This window comes from Heloderma suspectum, chromosome 13, assembly GCF_057233095.1.
Source record: "Heloderma suspectum isolate Gila_16-S chromosome 13, 16-S_ref, whole genome shotgun sequence".
NCBI lineage: Eukaryota > Metazoa > Chordata > Lepidosauria > Squamata > Helodermatidae > Heloderma > Heloderma suspectum.
In genome coordinates, this window is record NC_139470.1 from 27299712 (window position 1) to 27323274 (window position 23563).

General features: G+C 46.6%; 1 protein-coding gene across 1 annotated transcript; it reads right to left on the reverse strand.

The window, feature by feature from the left end:
* Nucleotides 1–6591: 6591 nt before the first annotated feature.
* On the reverse strand, nt 6592–23002 carry SF3A1 (splicing factor 3a subunit 1). Its single transcript, XM_084819415.1, has 17 exons — nt 22862–23002; nt 20298–20410; nt 19877–20081; nt 19281–19538; nt 18185–18259; nt 16568–16718; nt 15627–15820; nt 14346–14463; nt 14054–14239; nt 12845–12966; nt 12471–12713; nt 12151–12361; nt 10897–10926; nt 8790–8944; nt 8381–8482; nt 7499–7570; nt 6592–7155 (listed from the first exon to the last, which is right to left on the reverse strand). The coding sequence occupies exons 1-17, from the start codon at nt 22922–22924 to the stop codon at nt 7054–7056; spliced, it is 2400 nt and encodes a 799-aa protein (XP_084675541.1). The 5' UTR covers nt 22925–23002; the 3' UTR covers nt 6592–7053.
* Between the last annotated feature and the right edge of the window lie 561 nt (nt 23003–23563).

The following is a 23563-nucleotide window of genomic DNA, read 5'->3' on the forward strand; positions in this document are numbered from 1 at the left end:
GTACCTAAAGCGAAGGAGGAGAGTGAGGTAACGTGCGGGAGAGGCAGGGGCAAGCTTCAGCTCTCCTCGCCAGGATTCTGTTCACTCGGTTGTAAAAATTAGATCCCCCCTGAGTCACCCCAAAATCCTGCTTGATACGTGAATGAGGCAAACGTAGGAACAACAAGCCAGCATGGCTAACCCCCCACCCCGCAAACACACGCACACACACACACACAATCCTCTGCAATAGGTAGAAAAGCTCTGAGACAGATGCTCAGGGTTCCTCGGAGACATATTGACGTAGAAAGCATTGCCTGAAAGGTAGAAAGTTTGCAAAGCACTGCAACAGCTGAATAAACCAGAGGACTGTGCTCTGTTAGAGAGGCTGTCCTGTTTAATTCCACTTTAAAGATAAAGAACCGTAAGAACTGCTGCCCAACTGTGCAGCAGACCGAACAGAGGGGGGTTGGACTCGATGGCCTTGTAGGCCCCTTCCAACCCTACTATTCTATGATTCTATGAACACAGGCTTCCACACCATTTACTACATTTCTATTTGAATTATTTCTACATTGGCATCTATACATATAAATTAGCATATGCAAGTTAGATACAAATCAGTGCCCTCTTTTGTCCTCGCTTTTGGTGACGTGTGTCCTAATGTTTGGCAATTCATAAGTGGCTGCCTAGTTGATTTCTCTTATGTCTAAAGCAGACATGGGGAGACCATGGCTCAATGACACAACACACACTTGGCATGCAGAAAGACCCAGGTCCAGTCTCCAGTTAAAAAGGATATCTGGGTTGGGAAAGGCTCTCTCTGCCTGAGCTCATTCCAGAAAGCTATTGCCAGTCAGAGGAGGCTGTACCAGGCTAGATGGACCATGTTTGACTTGTATTAGGCAGATTCATGTGACCAGTGGAATGTCACCAGATATCAGCACATAAGCAGGGCCTTCTCAGCGGTGGCACCACTCTTTGGAACACACTCCTCCGTGTGGTTGGTGAGGCAGAAAGGGTGGCAAGTTTTAAACACAGGCTTTCACTGATCTGCAATGGATTATATTACTTCCCTGTTTTATTGTCATCCTGTTGTAATGTTTTTTAATTATTTATTGTTTTATCTTGTTTTTGTGTTATATTTTAACATGAACCATGTAGGGTTTTTTGTATGTCAAGCGGTATAAAAGTATTGTAAATAAATATTTATAGGCATGCCACCTTTTCTTCTGGCAGTGCTGTGGGCCAAGACCATTGCTGAGGTGGCAATCTTGGCTCCCTTGCAGATACCCCTTTGAGGCCTTGTCGTTTTATTTTTTCTTTTTCTCTTTTAAGGGGCGGTGGGTCTCTTAGCGCGTTTGCATTCAGAAACATAAAGAACAACCTAGAGGCAGCATTCTGCCCAATTGCTCAGGAAGAACAAACCCAAGCACCATCCCGCACCCCACTTCCAGTGTTCTGGCCAACGTCTCCATTGATTTAAAAGCCAAGAGGACAACTGCGTCCTTTCAGCTAAAAAGGCACTAGAGAAGTACAGTCTACTTTGTTAAAAAAAAATGGCTACCACCAGTGTTCATGCATTTATAGATGTGCAGTTGAAACAAAGTGTATTGGGCCTCCCGCAACCACTCAAGATTTAACTTCTAGAGATCCATGAAGGGTCAACAGCTGAAGAACGTCGACTGAAGCATCTCACACCAAACTTCCAAAAGAACACCCCAGAGTTTCCTCAGAAGGGACAGCAATGTACCAGAGACAAGAAAATTGAGATGGACCATGGGAGCTGTATTTGGGGAGGGGGCGTAGCTCCATGATAAGCACCTGCTTTGCATGCAGAAAGTTCCAGATTTGGTCCCCAGCACCTCCAGAAAGGGCTGAAAAAATCCCTCCTGCTTGAAACTCTGGAGAGCCGCTGCCAGCCAGTGTTGACAATACTGGGCTAGATGGACCAAGGTTCTGTCTCGGCATGAGGCAACTTGCGTTCCTATGAGCATATGCAAAGTGTGTGGTGAAGAATTGCTCCAGGTTTGGTGGGGTGACAAGCGACTCGGTTCCTCCCAGTCCTATTGTGGCACAGACACGTAGGAACCATTTTGGGGTTCTGCTTGAGGGGTTTGTCTGGAGTTTTCATTCTACTCAAAACATCATTTTGCAGTTGTAAGGGGCTCACAGTGCATACTGTTAAACACAGGTGCCTCTCCCAGACAGCATGTTGGTGCATAGATAGGTATCCATTTCAGATTTTTATCTTAGTCATCTTCTAATGGGTGGAGATAGAATCCCACAACTTGTAGCCCAGAGATTGTGGGCTCACATCCAAAAACCTAACCAGCAAGAGAGCACCCCGCCCTTGGGGGTTGACTGGGAACCTTCACAGTTCTTGCTCACGCCCATCCATTCTCCCTTGCACTGGAGACCAAAATATTTGAATAAATTCAGATGAAATATGGCGCCTAAAGATCCCCCACTGCTAGGATCAGTTGGCTGCTCTTTTGCGAATACTCTAAATATCGTAAAAGGGACTGGGACGTGTGGTAGAATGAGACAAACTCACCTTTGTGTGAAGGCTAGAGAGCCATATCATCAGAGCCTCGAGAGTCTATGCAGGATCAGGTTCAGGCAGGAGACAAAAGCAGGTCTAGAACAGGGAGGAGAAGGGCTGTGACCCAACAGTGGTGCAGTTAGGGTTGGACCTGGGCCCCCAAATCACCTCCCAGAGTGGAAGGGGATGGGGACAACAGAGAACACATCCAGGTTCAGCACCTAGGCTGGCATGAGCATGTTGGGGCAGACTGAAGCTCATGCTGCCTGCTGTAGCATCCTCTCTTTCTTTCTCTTTCTCTCTCTCTCAAAATATTTTATATCCTTTCCTACAACAAAATGCTGCTTATTCCCAAGTAAATAAATTTAGCAGCAGAGCAACAGAAGTAAACTCCTTTTCCCCCCACAATCATGACAGTGCTATGATTTGTGAGCTTAAAATATGAAATTGCACATGTTCAGGGTATTTGTCTCTTTAATCAGGGTTGGCAAACAGTGTGTTTGCTTAGTGTTGTTGTTGCTCTAATGCGTCAGGGATGTAGAAGCTGTTGTAAAGCATGGCGGGAACAGGAGAAATTTTAGTTGTGTGCTTCACAGCTGAAATAATGCAAGAGTGCCATTAAAGTCAGGTCTAAAATTACCTAGCTGGACCACTAGGTCCCGATGGCACTGCTTCCAATAACAGGGTGTACGCTCCTTAAATTTTAAAGATCTGCCGCCCTTCAATAAAATATCTCCAGAATGGTTCAACCTAACAACATAAAAACCCTACTCTTGGCTAACGCTAAAAAGTAGAGTATATTAAGGGTGCAATCCTATCTAGATAGGCAGTCGCCTCCAAACTCGGAGGTGGCCACCTATCCAAAGCAGGGCAGGAGAAGCACGGAGGGGATCGTTCCCTCCACACTCCTCCTGCCCTGCATTCTTGGCTAGACAGGAGTGGGGAAGGAGGCTGCTGTACGACCCATAGGATGTGTCGCACAGGCAGCTACGCTCCCCCCACCCCGGAATGCCCCCAGCCATGCCCCTTTCCGGCCACTCCGCGCTCCTCTTGCAAGCGCGGAAGAAGGGGCTGTTCTGCGCTGCCTCCAAGGCAGCAAAGAAGTGGTGGGAGGTCAGTTTTCCAGGAACCGACCTCAGAGCGCAGGCGGAAAATGACATATCCTATGACCATCTAGCCACTGTCTAGTGGCCATAGGATTGTTCCCTCCAAGTACCTGTTGCAGTTCCTTTACCACTACCTATAAACCTATGATTGATGTTGTCAGCACAAGACTAGTAACTGCCCTCTCTTCTCCTGCTTCCATCCTTGCCCTTCAGGTTGTGCTTGTGACGTTCCAGAGGCCAACCATCTGACCACTGTAGAAAACTGGGGTAATTAATCTTTGGGCCTGAATATTGGACTAGATCAGGGGTGGGAAACACGAAGTCTGTGTGTGGGCCCCACCGCCCCTCGGTGTGTCCCCTGCTGTGTCACACACACACCCATTGCCATCTGCTGCTGAAAATCAGTGGCAAGCTGCTACAGAATGCTACAATGGCCACATTTAGCTTGTTTTCAAAATAAGCTTGTTTGGAAACAGGCTAAATTTGGGCATTGTAGTGGTCCGTGGCTGTTTTTTGGGCAGCAAAGCGGCAATTTTTTGGCTGCCACCCCACAGAATTCCACAGGGTGCCGGCAGCAAGAGCACAGTAGGCGGTGGGGAGGCACAGAAATGCCCCCTCCCCCCTAGTTGCCCATTCCTGGACTGGATAAATCCAGTACAGCAGTTGTTATACTCTTAATCATCCATGCTTGTTAATCATTTCTAATTGTCCCATCAAATTTGTTCGGCAAATGCAGAATGTTAACAAACAAAACCAGAACCCAGCACAGTGGTAGAGCACATGCTTTGTAAGCAAAAGGTCCCAGGTCCAATCCCCAGCATCTTCACCTATGAAGTTTCTGGAGAGGTCTCTGAGACCGAGAGCCTGGAGGAGAGCCACCATCAAAGCAGACAAGACCAAGGAAGACAGGCCAACAGTCTGGCTCAGTCTGCTTCCTATATCCCAGCCAGCACAGAAATGTTTAATTTTGTTAACATCCTGGGAGAGCAAATAACTGCAAGTAATTAAGATGTCCAAATTCAACGGCAGTACGACAGATGGAACAAAACATGGTCACAAGACATCTTCAGGGAAGACCGGAATCCACTGCCAAGCTTTCCAAATAAAAAGATTCTGGGTGGCTTCAGTTAAAAGCAGTCAGCTGCCACTCAGCACCTCCATCACACTGGAGTTTGTTTCATTCCCTCAGCATACCACAGTCCTGTGCGTGTCAGCAAAGTTTGTTCCTAAGAGCCAGCTCACAATGTGACTACAGAGCCTACCAGCCTCCACAATATGTGCTGCCCTCACGCTTTGGGGCCTGGAATAAAGCCCACATTAGACCCACTGAGCCTCTCCCTCTTCCCTTCCCATAGCCATTCATTAGTCTTCCGTGGTCAGTAGCCCACAGAGACAGCATGCCGGGGACTGGGACACCAAAAGCCACAAGGAAACGCACAGGACAGAGAACAATCCCTTGGGCAGCAGAACAGGGCGGGATCAGAGATCTGGCTGAGTTTGCAGAAAGAGAGCAGGGAAATGAGAAGAAAGCGGAGACAGAAAGAGACACAGCCTGGCAGCAGCAATTTCATTTTCCTCAGGGGACACTACCGAGACAGCAAGTAAGTAGCAGCTCTCCTCGGTTCAGGAGCAGGGGAAGAAAAGTCCAGAAGGGCTGGACACCCATAAGCAGACAATAGGTTGTCAAGGTTTGGGTGTATGTAGTACATCCTTTAGAGCACTTGTCTTCAGCCTTTTTAGACCCAGGACCCACCTTTAACCCAAACATGCATTTGGGGACCCCTGTATGTGTCTGCGGTGATAGTGCTGCAGCTGCTGAGACCCCTTCTCCACACCTGACCCACCCGTTGAAGACCAATTATTTTAGAAGCTATTGTGTGACCTGGACTCAAGTAACAGTTTATCCTTGGTGGAAAAAACTCAGGCTCCAATCTTCCACCATCAAAACTTTATCAGCAATGCTTAATTTTCAAAATTGCAAAGGTCTGACTGCATATTGCTTTTTTATACCTGGAACGTTGCATCAGTGTACTCGACAAGTGAGGGTGCGATATAGGAGACAAGATGCAGATGTAAAGAATTATATCTGACAGCGTAATCCTATGTATGTCTACTCAGAAGGCTTGCTCCCAGGCAAGCACATACAGGATTGCAGCCTTAATCTACTGTCCCCTTGAGGTGACTGGCTTCCTTCAGTCTTTTGTCTAAATTTGAAGTATGTCCTGTGTTGAAAGACTATGGCTGAATCGACACACAGCAGTTATACCGTTATCGTAACTATTGGTGCCCATTGGTGTCATGCATACCAATAGTTACGCTAACGGTATGATAACAGTATAACTGCTGTGTGTTGATTCAGCCTAAAGGTGATGTGCAAATGTTGATTTCAAATTATTTCCATATTCTGAATTTGCTACACTTTGTCACATTCGCATGTATTTGATCAATCACCCCAAACTGGAAGGCCAGCCAGGAATGTAATTTTTTTAAAAAGGCAGCCAGTTTCTGAGGATTCTAGCTTATACCCAGAGGCCACGCAAAGCCCTTTGGAGCTCATATATTGTTCGGCTTGGTCAAATACTTAAGGAAGGTCATGAGTTAAGTAACAGAACTTTTTTCCTCAACTAGCAGCACCCCAGTGCCCCATAGCTAAGCATTTTTGAAACACAGGAGTCACAAAAGCAGTGTGCGATACAGTATGAAGGTCAGCTTTTCCAAAGGAAGCGTGTGCGCGCATGCGCACGTGTGGAGAAATAGTTGAAAACGCCACAGGTGCAAGACCTGTCTGTGAATCTTGGCCAAAGAGGAGTTATTTCACTACATTCTGGAGAATGGCTCACACAAGTTGGAAGGCCAATAATTAACTGTATCGCCCATAAACCCGTATCCCTCCCTCCCTGCAACCAGACCATTCTGAGGTACTCCAGGTAATTCACAAGATGTTAGCTCACAAATTTCACATGGAGAAATCATGAATGGTTTTATTACATGAGTGAAAGTTATTCGAAACAACAAAGTTAACTGAAATGTTCCATCCAACAGGTACAATTATGCTAGCAAGCTGCTCCAAAAGCTGAAACATGGCTGAACTAGATCTAAGCTAGGCAAGACCTCAGCCACAAAGGCAAAATGCTGCTACAGGAAATTAAACACAGGACCACTGAAAAGAACGCTGGCAGAGACAGTGCTTCTGGCATTATGAATACAACATGAGCCGCTGGAATCAACACACAATCAGTTCAAAACTTTCACAGCGCTGCAGGGGCAAGGGCAACTTTCTGCAGCCCCTGAGACTATGGGATATACGTCCAGGTCCAACGTGCAGCCCAAGTGGGAGCTGCATGCTGATGCTACTCCAGAGCTGGCGGATCCTAGCAGCTGGTCTCACATCACTGTGTACGACAGCTGCTTGCCAATGGACTCCTACTTCTTCCGGCCTCCTCTTTCCTTGAGTGCCAAGTGGATCACTGATCCGCTGGTCATATTATAGTAAGCCAGAGAGTTGGAATCCTTGATGAAGATGCCCTGTAACACAACAATAGTGTCGCAACAGTACTTATCACAAAGCTGACTTAGCAAGGAAAAGGACACACACAAAAGCGTAAGTGCTCTGCTCCAGAAGAAAACCTGGTCCACTTATTTCAATATCTATGGAACGAAGGCAAGTCAAGGGATTTGCTATGAAACTTGAGAAAGCTAAGAGAAAAGGTACAGAGCAGGGCAGGGATCTTAGCCCCCCACGTGAAGTAATAGAAGGCTTTACTCACAGACACACAGGAAGAGTTAGGTGATCATTCCACAAGTCCGCTGTGACATTTACGCAAGTGGAAAGGCAGCAGTTTAAGGATCAATATGACCACTCACTCACCTCGTACTGGAGCTTCTGTTTCCCAGCAGGCATTCCGGTGGCCTCATGAATCTTAACCTTTATAACAGAAACCTAAGAACCAGAGGAAGCACACGCACCTTCACAAAAGAGGCACTACACAAGGGACTTAAGCAGCATTATGCCGAGGAAACATTGTGCAACAGAGTGAAAGGGGGAAATTGGTATTTTAATACCGCCTTCCTCAACCTGTTGCCCTCCAGATGTGTTGGACTACAACTCCCAATATCCCCCAGCCAGCATGGCTGGTTGGGGATGCTGGGAATTGTACTCCAACACATCTGGAGGGCACCAGGTTGGGAAGGCTGTTTTAATACAATGGCCAGTTAAGCAAAGTTCATGCAAATAAACTTTGAAGAATTCAAATGTATTTTGTCAGAATACCATTAAAAAAAAAGAAGAGGAAGGCAACCCATTCCAATTCTGCTTTTCCTATGAGAGAGAAAACCCTTGGACCAAACAAATGAACAGCAGCCAGACAATGTTTTCCCAAACAAAAAGAGCATTCCACTGAGCAGTGCAAACTACTGCTTATAGCTACCGCACAGGGACAGCCTAGCGAAGGGCCTCAGGTGTGTATTTTATTAGCACCATAGCAAAGGGCTGGAATGGCCATAATGAGCACGCACATTCGCCACTGCAAAATTGTATGTAATGCCATCCTGGAGCACAGGTGCTCCCTAACTAAGACCTTATTGAGAGATGGTGCTAGCTTTATTAATGGAGCCTGACCTCTCAAGATGGGGGTCACTTTGTCCAGCAGACTGCTCTTCTGGCTCCAAGACAGCTGTCTGAAGACTAGAACAGCCCTTGGGAATCTAGAAATTGGCCATCTTTTGCTTAGGGCACTCCTGGTTCACATACCTGGTCAGGAAGTGGGAGGGTGAACACCAGCACCTGGCCATTCAACTTCCATTCCGTCTTGTCCTGCATGTTGGGGACTTGGACTTTGACTGTGACTGGACCCTACGGGAATAAACACAGAGGGGCTCACAAGGGGGAGGAAAAGTGACCCAATGAGAAAACACACAAAGAAGACTGAGTGCAACAAGAGCCCTTTGCTTCTTCCGAGAAGAGTGTTTTATAGGCTTCCAGCTTGTAAATTTGCATGTTCAAATTGCACGTGGGGAACTTAAGGTTTGCAAGAGAGCTGAGTTTGAATACAAAGGGACACTAACGATCACCAGCTCCTGTGAAACAGAAAGGTGCTTTAGACGTAGAACAAACCTTAGAAAGTTGCTAAGATAGTCCAGACTAGCTCATAACTCTGCACCTTGTTTCTGCGCAGGAACTCCTCTTCTGGCATCAGGCTGTCTTCAGACTTCAGCTTCTTGGAGGCTGGCTCGTCATCCATGGGAGGTGGAGGGTGAACAGGAGGCATAGGTGCTGGAGCACTTACTGGGGCTACAGGAGGAGCTGGAACAAACGCTGAAGCCATGGAAAACGTTAGTCTTGCAAGAAAATCACGAATGACATTTTTGGGGAAGCAGACTCAGCACAGATCGTAAAGCAGCAGGTGTCAAATGTAGAAAATGATCAAACTTGTGCACCATTGCCATTTCTGCTTGAAACCCTGTCTGCAGCACCTCAGAGAGCGTTCCCAGTGCCATTCAAGGGCAAACCAATGCTGTGCTCACTTGTAAGCTTGCACAGATGCTACAGCAGCTAAGAGGGCTGAAATTCCCTTTGCCCTGAGAATTATGCACCTACTAATGTGCTCCTGCATGCTTTAGAACGTGGAGGAACTATGGACAAAAACAGCAGCTGGGATGAGTTAGTGTACTTTAGTGGATCTTGGACCAGGAGGATGCAGCTCAGCCTAACCTCTGTCAGATGCCTGATGCAAGGACAAAGGAGAACATTGTAAGGAACACCTCCTCAGCAGACAGGCAGAACTTAAGTGTGAAGGGGAAAAGTCAAGGATAGTGTGGAAAAAGGGAACGTTGCTTCCACACCCTTATGCCAAAGGTATATAAGCAACCAGAGTGTAATTACTCTGGAGGAACCAATGACCTTTGTAGCCTGCCACTGATATCAGCTGCTGGAACCTAAATGTATTTTCTAGCCACAGGTCACAACAAGGTGGACTACAGCTCCCTTCAAAAGGAGCTACATTTGACACCCCTGCCTTTAAGGAAAGAAAGACACAAGAAAGGAGAAGTAATCACTGGTAACTCCAAGGCAAAAAGCTGTGTTAAAATGAGATTAGTTACGCTAAAAGCCTAGAAAGTTGTAATCCTCTCCTACCCAAGCATTGCAGAAGCCAGGATATCACAACTGCTAGAAGTCTAAACTTCAGTGCTTCTAAATGAAGAATTTGGGGATGCGAGAAACGCTGCTTTGTAATAACATGAAGCTTAAATACATGGGGGAAATGAATGTGTCTAAACCCAAGTGAAATGTCTGCTATCCCAGACTAGGCTGAAGTGCTCTCCTAGGCTTCTCCCCAGCTATGTAGTCACCACTAGGAAGAGCAAATGCTATTCATGTGCTTGTGATACACACATCTCCATTGTCAAGACATCCTGATTTATCTAGAGGTCCCGTTAAAGGGCCATTTCATGGCAACAAACCTGAATTTACAACTGCATGTACAGCTGCAGCCAGTCCTGGGTCACTGACAACTATACCTGTATGATATGTTTTTTTTAAATTTACACATTACATTTTCTACTATACAGCTAAACATGTAGTGTGTGGGTCTCCTCATGCTTTATATTTCCTAGGTTTCAAATGCTTGGCTTGGAGATAGCATATGCTATTTATCTCCTTCTTTAAAATTACAGATAGTCAACTCTACTGCAAATTCTTTGGCTTGGAATTACTGGGGTCATTAGTATTTAAAAGAAAGACCATTACAAAAATTTTAGGCAAGTGCACTAGCATCTAACAGCCAGGGATCTGAACCAACGTGGTAGCAATCTTGAGTTCTTCATCTGAATCACGGAAGGTCAGAGTCACTACCACACATAGCAGCTAGATCTTGCTGGCTAGATAAGCTGGGTTTACAGGTGCATCACAACAATCATGGTGGTGCAATGCAGCTGAAAAGCAAACAAAGGAATTTGGCTCTTTGCAAGGGCACTCTTCAGCTCTTCCTGCATTTCTGCCTTAAGTTTCTCTTGCAACAGGGGCTGTATCTGGAACACCGGCAACCAAGCTAGCATGCAGCCACAAAGTCTTAGAAGAGCGGCAACAATCAGGCCAAGAAGTCTACAAAGTCAGAACTATTTACACACAGACAAACACCACAGCCAGGCTCCCGCTGGCACCACTCCAGACAGACAAGAGAAGTGAATGCATGCAAATCAGAGCTGGACTTGAAGGTTAGTGATTGGCCGAGTTTACCTCCGAGGTTAAAATGACACTTAAGAAGTTACCTGGACTGCTGACTGGTCCCTGTCTGTATCCTATATTGTAACAATTAAATGAAATTAGTCAATGGCTTAGCTCAACTGCAACCTATGATAATCAAATAGAGCCTATTTAGATGGCATATTTAAAAGTAAAATTATAGGGGAGAGCGCGTAGGTCCCAGGCCATTAATATGTCCCACAGAATACTTGAGTACATGCTATAATGCTGAAGAACATAGTATAACTTTGATTTAACTGAGTGCAAGTGTTCAGCCTAGCAGTGGGTGCTTTTCCATACCTATTTGGAAGAATGCATTTGTAATTTAAATAGAAAAAAAACCTTTACACTTCAACTCTTCTGTGTAAATACAACTAGCACCACTGCAAATATATGAAAAACTAATGCTCTGCTCTTGGCCAAAATGGTCTTTGCATGGGTAGAACTATCACATCATGCAAGATGTCTTCCAGTCTAGTCTATGCTCCTCCCCATGGATGGGGTGATTAGCTGCTATGGGAAGGATGCTGGGCCAGGGATGAAACTGAACCAATCTGCCTCAAGCCTCTATGGAAAAAGGGCTGTGCGTGAGAGAGGATCAGAGAAGGTAAAGGCTGGATTGTGGAACAACTTTTTACCTTCTGTGCAAGTGGGGAATAAGGAGGCAAACTAGGGAGATGAACTGGAGGAGACTGAAATTACAAGTTCATGGGTTGGGTTGGGGAGGACAACTAAATTGAAAGAGGTAGGAAGAGTTCTATCTCTACCCACCATCTCTTTCTTCTTCTTCCTAAACTTTGAACCTTTGGGACAAAAGAGCTGCCTTTGGGATAAAAGAGGGCATGTTGTTACCTGCCTGAACTTTAGGCTAGAGCAGCTACAGATCTAAAAAACACAAAACGGAAGGTGGCCACAAGGCAGAGCAGGGATTGAACTAAGCGCCGCTACAGCATCTTATCAAACCCAACGGTATTACTAATTTGATACAACTGCCATAATTCACTCAGCAAATGCAGTGACTAAATTTTAGGTTAAGACAGACAGAACTCAGGGTATGAATTCCACTGCAGAAATGAGTTTTCTGTACGAAGAGTCCTGATGCACCCAGTACAAAACTTGCATGTAAAACTTTATATCTCTTAATTTTTAATACTGTAGTCAGGACTGGCTATGGGACCACCAAGGAAAATGTACCACCAGAGAGACCACCAGAGATTCTGATGGGCTTCTGTGCTTCCTAGAATTACTGTCAGACAGAAGAGATTTTGTTCAGCACTGACCTGTTGGCACAATCATGGGTGGGGGCCGCGGAGCCATAATGGGTGGAGCCGAGGGCGGCATTGGAACAACATTGATTCGAGGGGCATGGATAATTGGTGGCATGGGAGCTGCAATGACAGAGCCTGGTGGTAGACGGACCACGGAAGTCATAGGGGGACGAGGCATGACAGGAACAGCACTGACAACGGTTGTACGAACAGGAGGTGGCATCTAGAAGACAGAGAATTTGGGTTGTAAGAGACGTCTTAAATAATTGGAGCAGGGGGAAAAGGATGTTTCCTATTAAGCAGAGGAGTTTCATGGAAGGGACAGTGCTTACGGAGGGAGGACGGGGCACAGATGCGATGGGCGGAGCATTCGTTGGGATGTTTGGGGCTGATGAAGGAGGTGGCGGCTGGGGAATCTCATTGGGTTTGCTTGGACCAATCTTCTCCTTGCTGTCGTCCTCTGGCACCAGCCCCTTGGCCTTATGGATCGCCTCAATTTGCTCTTGCAGGGTAATGTTGGCCTGAGCTGCCTGCTGGGTTCGGGCCATGCTGCCAGAGTGGCCGTCCCAGGTCACCTAATCAAACATAAAACAGGTTATCTGAGCGCCTCAGCTTTCATACCAACAATAACAAGGTCACGGAGGAGATTACCACTCCTTAACATCTGCAGCAGTACAGAGTATTGTTAGTTTGGCCCTGGCTGTACCTTTTCTTCTGGCTTCTGGATCTCCTCTTCCCCAATTTTCTTGCCAATAGCTGTCTCTTCCACACCAAAAATATCAGTACGACGTTCAGCCAGCTGTTTCAAGCTGCTTTCGATATCCAAGCCTAAACAGGCACAAACAAAATGGAAAAACAAGAATTTACCACGTTTTATCCTTCAAGATAGAACACCCATCAAAATTCCTAAGCCATCTATGGTCACCACTCCCATATATGACCAAATTGAAATGGAGACGTTGATAAGTTTAACCCCTGGGTTTGTGTTTTGTTTCCCTGTTCATCACCTGGCCGGAGTTCTGGGCAACCCAAACAAGAGACACGTTTTGGTTACACTTATACACTCAGCCTTTCTGCCAGAGAGCTCAGAGCAGTTTACGTATGGTGGTACGCTGTAAACTGCTCTGGATGGGATAAGACACACTGATCTTCAGTAGCAGAATTGTGCCCTGTGTCTTTGGGCCACTTTCTGGATTTGCATCACAAAGTACATTTTCTTCACAATATTATCTCTGACCCGCTTGATGTATAGTATGTGTTTGCTGAATTGGCCCCCTTACAAAATCTACTGATGGAGGCCTCTTGCACAAGGTATGTTAGGTGGCCTTCTGTGTGGCAACATCCTGTAGGTTATAATAGACTACCTCCCCCTTTGCCTGTAGGATGCTGACACTTGAAGATGTCTCTTTTCCAACAGGCTTTTGATTTTACTGCTGTTTAGACTATGACATTCTAATTCTCACTTCCTTGTTATTTTATGCTGGTTTTTAGTCTTGATGTGTTATTTTGTTGTACTTACTGCATTCCTAATTACTGGATTTCTCTTTTGTATGCCTTTGTTACCTGTTCAGAATGTCTCCATTTGGAGAGGAAAATGTGCATTGTAAATAAATGCTGTCACATGAACTGCAGCTCAACACACACCTGCTCTCCCAATCTCTTTGAAATTAACTGACTACACATCACTTGATAGCTCTCCTTTTTTTAAAATTAGGGTTAATCCGATGTGCATCTATTAATTTCACAAGTAATGAATATATTTCTAAGTACTTAAGAATATCACTTTAGAAGTATCTGACTAGCTCCCCCCTTTAATTCAGGCAAACATAAAATAATTAGATCAAGGTTAGCACGTGAACAGAGTATGCCAAGAAGAGAGTATGCCAATAACCACCGCTGGGAGCCTTGGACTGACCTGGGGCGTAAACTTCATCATCGGTCTGCTTCTCCCGGAGAGAACGATCCCTTTGCTCCAGCCAGCGGGGATCCAGAAGGCCAATTCGCATGTGTTCTTGCATTTTGCTGGCAGGAATTTTCTCCCCAGTGATGGGGGAGACAAGATATTCATCTGGGGCTGGGGTTGGTGGCAAAGGCTTAGAAGCTGAAGAGGGGAAAGCCACATGATTAGAAATGCTTTATCTGGCCACAGGATGTTGAATGTAAGCACGCACAAATAAAAAAACGTCTGCTCTTAACCCCAAGCTTACCTTTAGGATCGTAATCTTTCCTGACAATGACTTGATCTGGAGTAGGAGGAAGAGGGGGTGGCATTGGAGTTTCTGGAGGGGGTGGAACTTTCTGACTCTCGTCTTCTTCATCAGAGCCCTTCAAATTCAGAAGTGAAGGATCATGAAGTTGCCATGATCAACAAATAACTGTGCCAACTTAGAATCACTGGAATCAGTGCTGTAATTAATAGGGAACCAAGTGCCTAACCATCAGCCAAATCCCCCCCCCCCGCTTTTCCTGAATTACTGCAGCTCTAATCCCAACTAGACGTATCAGTGCTGCTCCTTACATACTGCTGCAGCACTGCTATTCACCACACGTGCCTTGCTGGTCAAGCTACGAGCAAATGCTGGTGCAAGAATAATGCTTCCCATCATTTAACAGTTATGGGACTGGAATGGAGCTCTTCCAACCCCAATTAAAATCTTAGATTATAAGCACAACTTGGTTAGAACTAACCATAGTCAACACTGGCGTGGACGTAACAGCAAGTCTTGCTTAAAGCATGAGAAAGGAAGCATGTGATCCCAGAGCCCCAAGATTAAGGGAAATGTCACAGCCATTCCACCCCCAAACGGACATAACTACAGCTGCTAGGCAAGATTATTTTGTGCAAGAGAGAAACACGGACTTTCTTTTGGGGAAGACTGGTAGATAGGATTGGCTTCGTGCTCAGAGATCAACAGACTGCTCTCTGTGGGGGTCAGAAGGTATTTTCCCCCCACATCGCCAGGCCAGGCCAGGCCAGCAACATAGTACTGAAGGGAGGGTTTTTTTCTTCTCCTGAAGGGCTTGATTCAACTTGCTTGATAACAGACAAATCTGGCTTAAGCAGGACTAACTGCTCCTTGATTTAAGCTGGCACCATTGGCACTGCATGCTCAGAGCGCTAGCTTGTGAAAGGTTCAACTCCGAGCTATGTGGATAACTAACAGGAATATGGACGTGCAGTGTGGATGGGGCCTGTTATGTAACAGATTCTTTGAACTAAACGGATCCTTCTCTTATCCCCTTTGAATTTATGGCTAAGTAATAAGATGCTCCAAGTTGTTTCTGAACTTTCTCCACATGGCAGCCCTCTTGGAATTATCTTGCAGACTCAACCCTCAATATCAGCAGCATACAGAGGCCCAGGGACACTAGTTACTCAGCTTAAGAACCAAACTCTTACGAAATTTACCATGCTGAGTATTGGGATTTAGAAGAATGACCGTCAAGCTTTGCCACAATTGCAACTTTCACTCAGGCTAGCTACTCACCTCGTCCATGTCCTGCACTTGGGTATCCTGGTCTAACTGTGACGGGGTTTCCTCTGTCTTTTCTTGCTTCTCGTCTTCATCGTCTGACTCCACCTCCATTTCCACTTCTTCACTTTCGCCAAACTTCTCATAGCGCTCCTGGATCAGAATTCGAGCACCCAGCTCCTCAGGAGTGGTTGGAGGGGGAAAGTTCCCTACAGCAGAAAAGGAGAAAAAAAAATCAGGTCCAGCACCACCACCCCTCTTCACAGAGCTACCTTTGTGGCATTTGGGCGGCACTGTAGAAAGGAGCATTGCATGTCTTCCTTTGACAAAATGCTTTGTTAAGGCTCAGTGACTTGGAGGAGTGGGACTGATAGTTCTACATATTCTAACCTTACAGGGATTATAGTATCAGAGTTAAAACATACAAGTTGGATCCAGGATCTGCCTTCTGCAAGAGAAAGTGACCTTCTAGAAGAGGAAGGGCTCTGCTTGCAGACGGTCCTTCCATCCAGTTTTGGGGGATCCTCCCTCCTCACATATACCACAGAGAGCCACATTCAGGAGGGGCTCCTGACTCTCTCTGCAGCATTTTCAGGGGGGGCTGCCACAGGAAGGAGAGGTCAGGGGGAGTCCACTTCCGTCAGCACACTTCATCCGGCATAAATCTGGATTCAACCTTAAGTTTGCAAGCTACCCAATTCCCTTTCATCTGGATGTTTCTGAAGAAAAGTAGGAACTTGGCTGCAGCAGAATTTACATTGCACATACACCTGTTCAAAAGTTAGCAGTGGCTGGAGGCCACGGAAGGAGCCACATGGTGTTGTTTCCTTGGAGGATATCAGACTAATTATTCTATCCTTTCAGGTATTTGTGGAGGTTTCCCCCTCCGCTATATACACAATGTGTTCACTTTGCATTCATCGAGCCATACATTTAAATAGAATAAGTGAATCAACCTTGCTCAGAGGGCTGGAAGTCCACTGTTTCCACCACCACAAAATCGTGCCAATCAATCTGGGCATAAGCGACACGTTCTCGCTCCTTTTCTTCCTCTTCCTTCTTCCGCTCTCGCTCCTGAAACTTGGCCCACTCCACTCTGTAGCATGCCTGCAGAAGGCATCAAGCACCAAGAAACAGGAACCTTATTACAGCATGCAAAGCATAACTGTCCATTCCTGTACTTATCAGTATCAAATCACACTACGACTTGGACAATTTAAGATTTTCAGGCATCTCACAGGAACAAATTTGGAAGATTACATCACACTAGCATGTCTGCACTTTAAGCTCATTAACTAGAATTTAACAACTGACCCTATCTATAAGGCCACATCTTATATTTATAGAATTTATTTGGTTACCAAAGCTAGATCAAAATTCACAGAAATCCATTTGCAATTGAGGCCAATAGCCCCAAAGGACCATTTCTTCCCCCAGTTATGAGAATGTCTTGACAAGTTTTGATCTCGGTTCCCTATGGTAAACTTTGTGTAACCACACACTAAACCACTCGTGGGCACCAGGATGGGAAACAGGAAGAATTCACTCAGTGAGGACCATTCACAGCAGTAGATCTAGCAAGTGCTTCTTTTGTTTTTTTAGTCTGGAGGTGAGTGGAGGCTCCTCAAGAGTTCATGCTGGGTTTTGGAAACACTCAAAGGAAAGACGTTTTGCTGCCTCCAGGTGCCTCTGAAACCCGCTATGACGTCAGAAGGAGCTCCAGCCATTCAGCAGGCTCAGGAGAAGAGGGGGGGCACCTGGGAAAGCAGCAAGACTGACTGGAGAAGACTAAGGGGAGACATGACAGTGGTCTTCCAACATCTAAAGGGCTGTCATCTCATATTCATATTTATGGAAAGGGAGGCGGCACACACTCCTTCCTTGGCATGCATTTAAGCAGAGGTTGGATGACCATGTCAGGGATGTTGTAGTTGCATTCTGCATGATGGATCCTGCACTGAGCAGGGGTCGGACTACATGACCTCCAAGGTCACTTGCAGCTCTACAATTCTATGACTGCTTTCAAGTGCCTGCGAAGCTCAGCTTGAAGAAGAGGACAAGAGCATATTCCCTCCCCACAGTCGGCAGGATTGGTAGCAACCACCGATTCTGGCTAGTTACCAAGGCCAGCCCAAATTTGTGAATACCTGTTCAGAGTTTGATGATTAAAGGCTTCTTTGAAAATTACTACTTGTGAGATACTCAAAGGTCTTTGGGAGCCATGCTTCACAAATACGAAGTGATACGCCCATATGAAAAAAGAAGCATCAAAAGTCCATCTTATTTATCCTTTTACAAATACTGCCATTGAGGTACAATATATTTAGGCTGCAATCCTATACTTCACTTGCCAGGGAGTAAGCCCTGTGGCACTCAATGGGGCTTACTACTGAACTGATGTGCATAGAATTGCACTGTTAGCATTTTTAGCATTTGTTTTTAGCACTTGCATTTTTCTGTTAGATTTGTAAGCCACTATTGAAGTTCCTATGTGGACTGAAATTCGTAAAAGTATCAAATGATGATCTCAAAAAACCTGCAAAAATTATTGTAAGATATTATTAATTAGTTACCTGATCCAAGACTTCTTTGGGGTTTTCTGCCTCCTTCTTCAGTTTTATAATTAGGCCTTTCGGTGGAATCAAGATCTGAAGAACATATTTTTCAAGATGTCACTGAGAAATCAGTTCTGATTAGGGCTTTCGTCCCACTTCTATAGAAGACACTCCCCTCAACAGAGCTATATGCACTCCATGCTTTAAAAAAAAGAGTTTTGCACCCAGGCAATCACAATGCAGTGCCAAGAAAAGCTTGCAACTTGTAAAAATTATGCAAATTGAACAGGTTTTCCTGACACCAGTTATTTTGTAGAATTTATTCTGGTTTTGCAAGTCACAGGAAGGGGCAAAGAAATATGCAAGACATTGGATCTGGAAGCACTGGGCATCTTGTTCAGCCACCCTTTGAGCCCCAGATTTCAGCAGGCAATGCCCATAGATTTTCAAGTATATTTCACAGCCATAAGAGCTAGAAACTTGCTTGTCGTTTTTTAAATTAAAGCCAAGATCCTCAAAAAGTACATTCTCCCCACTGTGTACACAGTTCTGTGTACAGGATGAAGAGAAAATAGTAACTATTAGTCATAAATAGCAATGGATATAGCTGCCACTTTGGCAGGACAAGGCCTATCAGACAGGTCATACCTCTACTAAGCCTGAACAGAGAAATAAACATTCTGCCATCATCTCAACTGCTTCTCTTTATACAAGGAGTGGAGAACCTGTATCCCTCCATATATTGTTGGATTCTAACACCTGTCAGCTGCAGATAGCCTGGTCAATGTTCAGAGATGATGGGAGTCGTAGCCTAATAACATCTGGAGGTCAAAAGGTCCCCCCCTCCCCCACTGTATACTGTGGAAAAGATTTGTATCTTTGCAAAAAATGTGCTGTCAGAGTAAGAGTATTTTTATGCCTGGGATTTGCCTACTTTCCCCTCGGCATCCCTGCAAGCATTTCTTGCAGGGATGCTGAGCAAACTACCAGCATCCCTGCACCCACAGGCAGGAATGGGGCTCTTCGAAGTGTATTACTTGCATTACCCTCCTAAAGCAGAAAGCCGTCCTCAAGCTTGCCAAAGGAAATGTGACTGGCATCTGAGCTTTATTACCTTGGTGTACTGCTCAACCAGCTTGGTGAAGTAGTTGAAGAGGCTGTGTTGTGGGCGCAGAAAGTCAAACTGGTAGTTCCTCTGCTCTTTCTGCATCAGCTGGGTGAGGAACTGCCTGCCATTCCGAGCAACAAACTGGGCTGTCAGCTTTACCACATCCAAGTCAAAGGCGGAGATCGAGGGAGGGTCTGCAATAAACTCAAACTCTGGAGGGGGCTCCTTTGGAACAACTGTTTCCTGAATCACCTGAGCCTGTACCTAGAGAAGGAATAGACACCAGCATCACCACTCACACTCTGCTTCAGTTAAGTGCACAGGTTACACAGAGCCTGCAGTGGCTACCTACCTACCTAGTACATTACTACCAGAAGGTAGTATACTTACATACTACCAGAAGGAAAACAAATCTTGTAGGAGCTACTTCATATGCCCCTGGTTTGGAAACCATTATGTGCAGGAATGCCTCCACAGCGAGATAAGATTGGTGAGAAAAGGCCAAGAGAAACTGCAAGACCTGAACTTCCAGCAGCACTACAAAGCATCAAGGCACTCTCAATTAAAAGAAAGAAGATATAGGAGAGAGATGAACCATGTACCTTTTGGGGAAGCTGCTGCTGTGCACTCTGCTGCGCCTGCATGACCTTAGGGATGGCAGCCGAGGGCTCCTGGGCCTTCCCTTCCTTGAACTCATTGACTTTGTGTCGGTAGTAGGCATGGTAAGGATCATTGGGGTTCAAGAAGTTGAACTTGGGGTTATTTATTTCATTCTGACGGATACGAGCTTCAAATTCAGGACCATTTCTGGAAAGTGATACAACAAATGTCAGCACCAAGGCAAATCGTGCAATTCCTCATAAGCCATTAAGTACATACTCACACAAAATAATGTTTGCAACACTGCAGCCTCCTTGCTTTTGCCCCTTAACACATCTGACAAGCTACATGGACCGGAACTGCCAGAACCCTCCTCTATCTCTGCAAGGAGATGATATTCCTGGAAACTAGAGTTTCTCTCACCTGGCCACAAAGCTGGCTGTCTTGTCCACAATATTCCTAACCTCTGGAGGAGGGTAAATAATTCCCACAACAGGCTTGGCTGGTGTTGCTTCTTCTTTTGGTTCATCTTCTGGCTGCAATAAGAATACGGCAAGACATGAATAAGCGTACCAAAGGCCTTTCAAAATCAGTTTATAGGGGAATAATGCAAGTAGAGCCTCAGTTGTTCAAATACTTTGTTTTGTTGTGAGAGAGATGGTGTAATAGCTTACAGGCTGTACTATAAATCAAAATCTCTCCTTCAAATCTCCCCACTGCCTCAGCTTTAATCCCCCCCCACACCCCTAGAATGTAGAGATAATAATATCAATCTACCATACAATGTTGTTAGAAGGGTAACAAGAAAATCTATGCGAAGTTCTTTCAACACTCAAAAGTGTTATATCAATGATACGTTTTATAGCAGGGGTGCACAACCTGCGGCCCCCCTGGGTCAGAGCGACCTTGCCACCACTGTGAAATCCTCCCCACTTGTACTCTCTACTCCATCCCCCAAAGATCCTCATACAGATTGCTCTTTCCCCACTGCTGCTACCAGCGAGGAAAGTCAACTGGAAAGTCAGGATTGCTGGGAGGTGAGTGTGTATAAAAATGTCTGTGCACATGTACTTGTATCCTGATCTAGTGTCACAGGTGGCCCACAAGACCAAAAAAGTTGTGCTCCCCTGATTTACAAGGTTCAATAATCTTGCCCCTCCTTTCACCACAATATGGAGGGAGCCAGGTAATGGCAACCAAGAGAAGCCCGACACTTCTCACAAACCCTGAAGTTCCAGAGGGGATGAAGCCCGCCTTTGCCCCACCCTCAAAGTTCAGCTGAAATCTGGGATTTGTTTTGGCTCTGTACTTTGTTCTATGTTCTTAGTATTTATTTCTATGTTCTTAGTATTTACGTTCAGCGGTCCACACATTTTGGCCAGCTTTGGTTGCGAGAACCCTACACTTCCTCTTGCCCTGACTTCATGCCACACTTCCACGCAAGCCTCAGGAGCAACCTCCTGCTTCCCAGCCCAAACACCAAATTTGAAGTTGGACAGGAAAGCAGGATCAACTACGCAGGGCACTTACAGAAGCCCAGCACAACTGCATGGATGTTTCTTTGGGGAGGGGAGCAAGGGATTGTTTTGTGACTGGGCTGGAGGCACTCACAGCTCCTTAGCAGATTCGGACCAAAACATCATCAAGTCTCAGCCTTCATCTCCAGAGATGGAATAGGCTAGAGAGGAAGGCTGGGACCTCTTCTTGACATGCTTGTCAGAGAGCAATGGTCATACCCAGCATACCATAGACTGGATAAGAAACTGACCTGTGGGATAGAAAATTTCACCCCAGTTCTAGTCTCACTACTTAGGCAAACTACAATTTCTCACCCTCAGGGGATAACAACCCAACCTATCATATAGAATGGTTACGTTTACAACAGAACAATGTACATGAAGCACTTTGAACACCCTAAAGCGCTATAGAAATGTTAAGTATTATTAATGCCCAGCACGTTCTTGGTGATCCAACATCTACGATATGTGCTAAGGGTTTATATTACATACATGTGATGACCTACATGCAGGAGTCACTCACGAAACTTCCTTCCATACAGGAATTTTGCAGCACGCCCTATTTAGTGACAGTTTATTTGGGCCCGCTTCCCCTAACCTGGTGACCTCCCGAAGTGTTGGACTACAACTGCTGCTGCTGATGGGAGCCGAAGTTCAACACATCTGGAAGACACCTTGGAGAAGGGTGGTTTATGTTCAAGACTGCCAACCAGACGCTCTTATCCAGCAGATTTCAAATACATTCGAACACACACCTTTGAGCAAGGGCGGGCAACTTGCGGCTCTGCATATATTTAGGCCCACCAGGCCTCCCCACTGGCTATGCCAGCTAGGTCCAGTGAGAGCTGTAGGCCAAAATGTCTGGAGGGCCACAAGTTGCCCGCCCTTACCGCTGAGGGATACTAGATAGTTCCCCTCAGGTATCAACCCAGAGGCAAAAGATCGCTTGAAAGGTTCACCGAGAGACTGGAGAGGGGCGGGGAACTCCAACTCCCATCAGCCCCAGCCAGCATGGCTAATGGTCAGGGATAATGGGAGCCACGGTACGGCCACGTCTGGAAGATCGCCGGTACCCCACCCCGGGCTACACCGAGACCTAAACCTCCCCTCCCCTCCCCTCCAGCAGGGGTGGAAAGCTGGCGGCCCTCCAGAAGCTTTGGCCTACAACTCCCAGCAGCCCCGGCCAGCACAGCCAACGGTGAAAGATCATGGGAGTTGTAGGCCGAAAATCCGGAGGCCGGCAAGTCGCCCACCCCAGCGCTAGCGCCCGGCCAAGGGAGCGTCGCCAGCATCCCGAGTACACGTCACGGCGCCACGGACTACAATTCCCGACCTACGCTGCTCGTCCCGCAAGGCCTCCTGGGAGCAGACCCTCCCTCTTCAGGAGTTCCCAGACGTCGACCGGGGAGGGGGAGGGGGAGGGGGAGGGGGAGGGGGGCTTCTCCTCGAAGGAACGAGACTCGGAAGTACCTGCTTTGCTTCAGGGGGCGCCGGCTGAGCGGGAGCCATCGCCTGCACCGGCCCCGCCGGCATGGTGCCTCTTTCGCTCGGGCGGCAGCGACGCGCAGCACCAAACACAACACCGAGCTCGGCGACAAAATGGCGGCGCTCGAGAAAATGCGCGCGCATACGGAGCGGCTACCCCCCACACACACACACACACACACACCGGGGGGGGGGAAGGGAGGAGCGTATGAAGGAGGAAACCCATTGGCGCATGCGCGCTTCTCCGCCTCGGAAGGCGTCGGGCGCCGTAGAGACTTCGGGATGGGGCGGCGCCCTGGGTTCTTCACGTAGAGTTAAGACAAGTCACCCCCGATTTCCTCGTCGGCACTTCCGGACTCCAAGCGGCTAAAAACAACCCTACAGCCATCGTTGCCCCCATCAGGTTTTCCACTCGTGCAGCCGCATCTGCTGTGTCTTCCCGGAAGCAAGTCTCCAGTGTGTTCAGAGGGGCTGCTTACTCGCATGAAAGTCGATATGCATGCGGGATTGCACTTCCCAGCTCTCGATGCAAACTGTACAGGGGGCTCCTCAAGGGATAAGAGACGCCACTTTCCCTCCTGCACGGGGGATAGCAGGGCCACCCTCCCAGCCCTGCTAAAAGAATCGTTTTCTCTCCCCCTGCCCTGCCCTGCCCTGCCCTGCCCTCCCCATTCCTTTTTCCTTCTG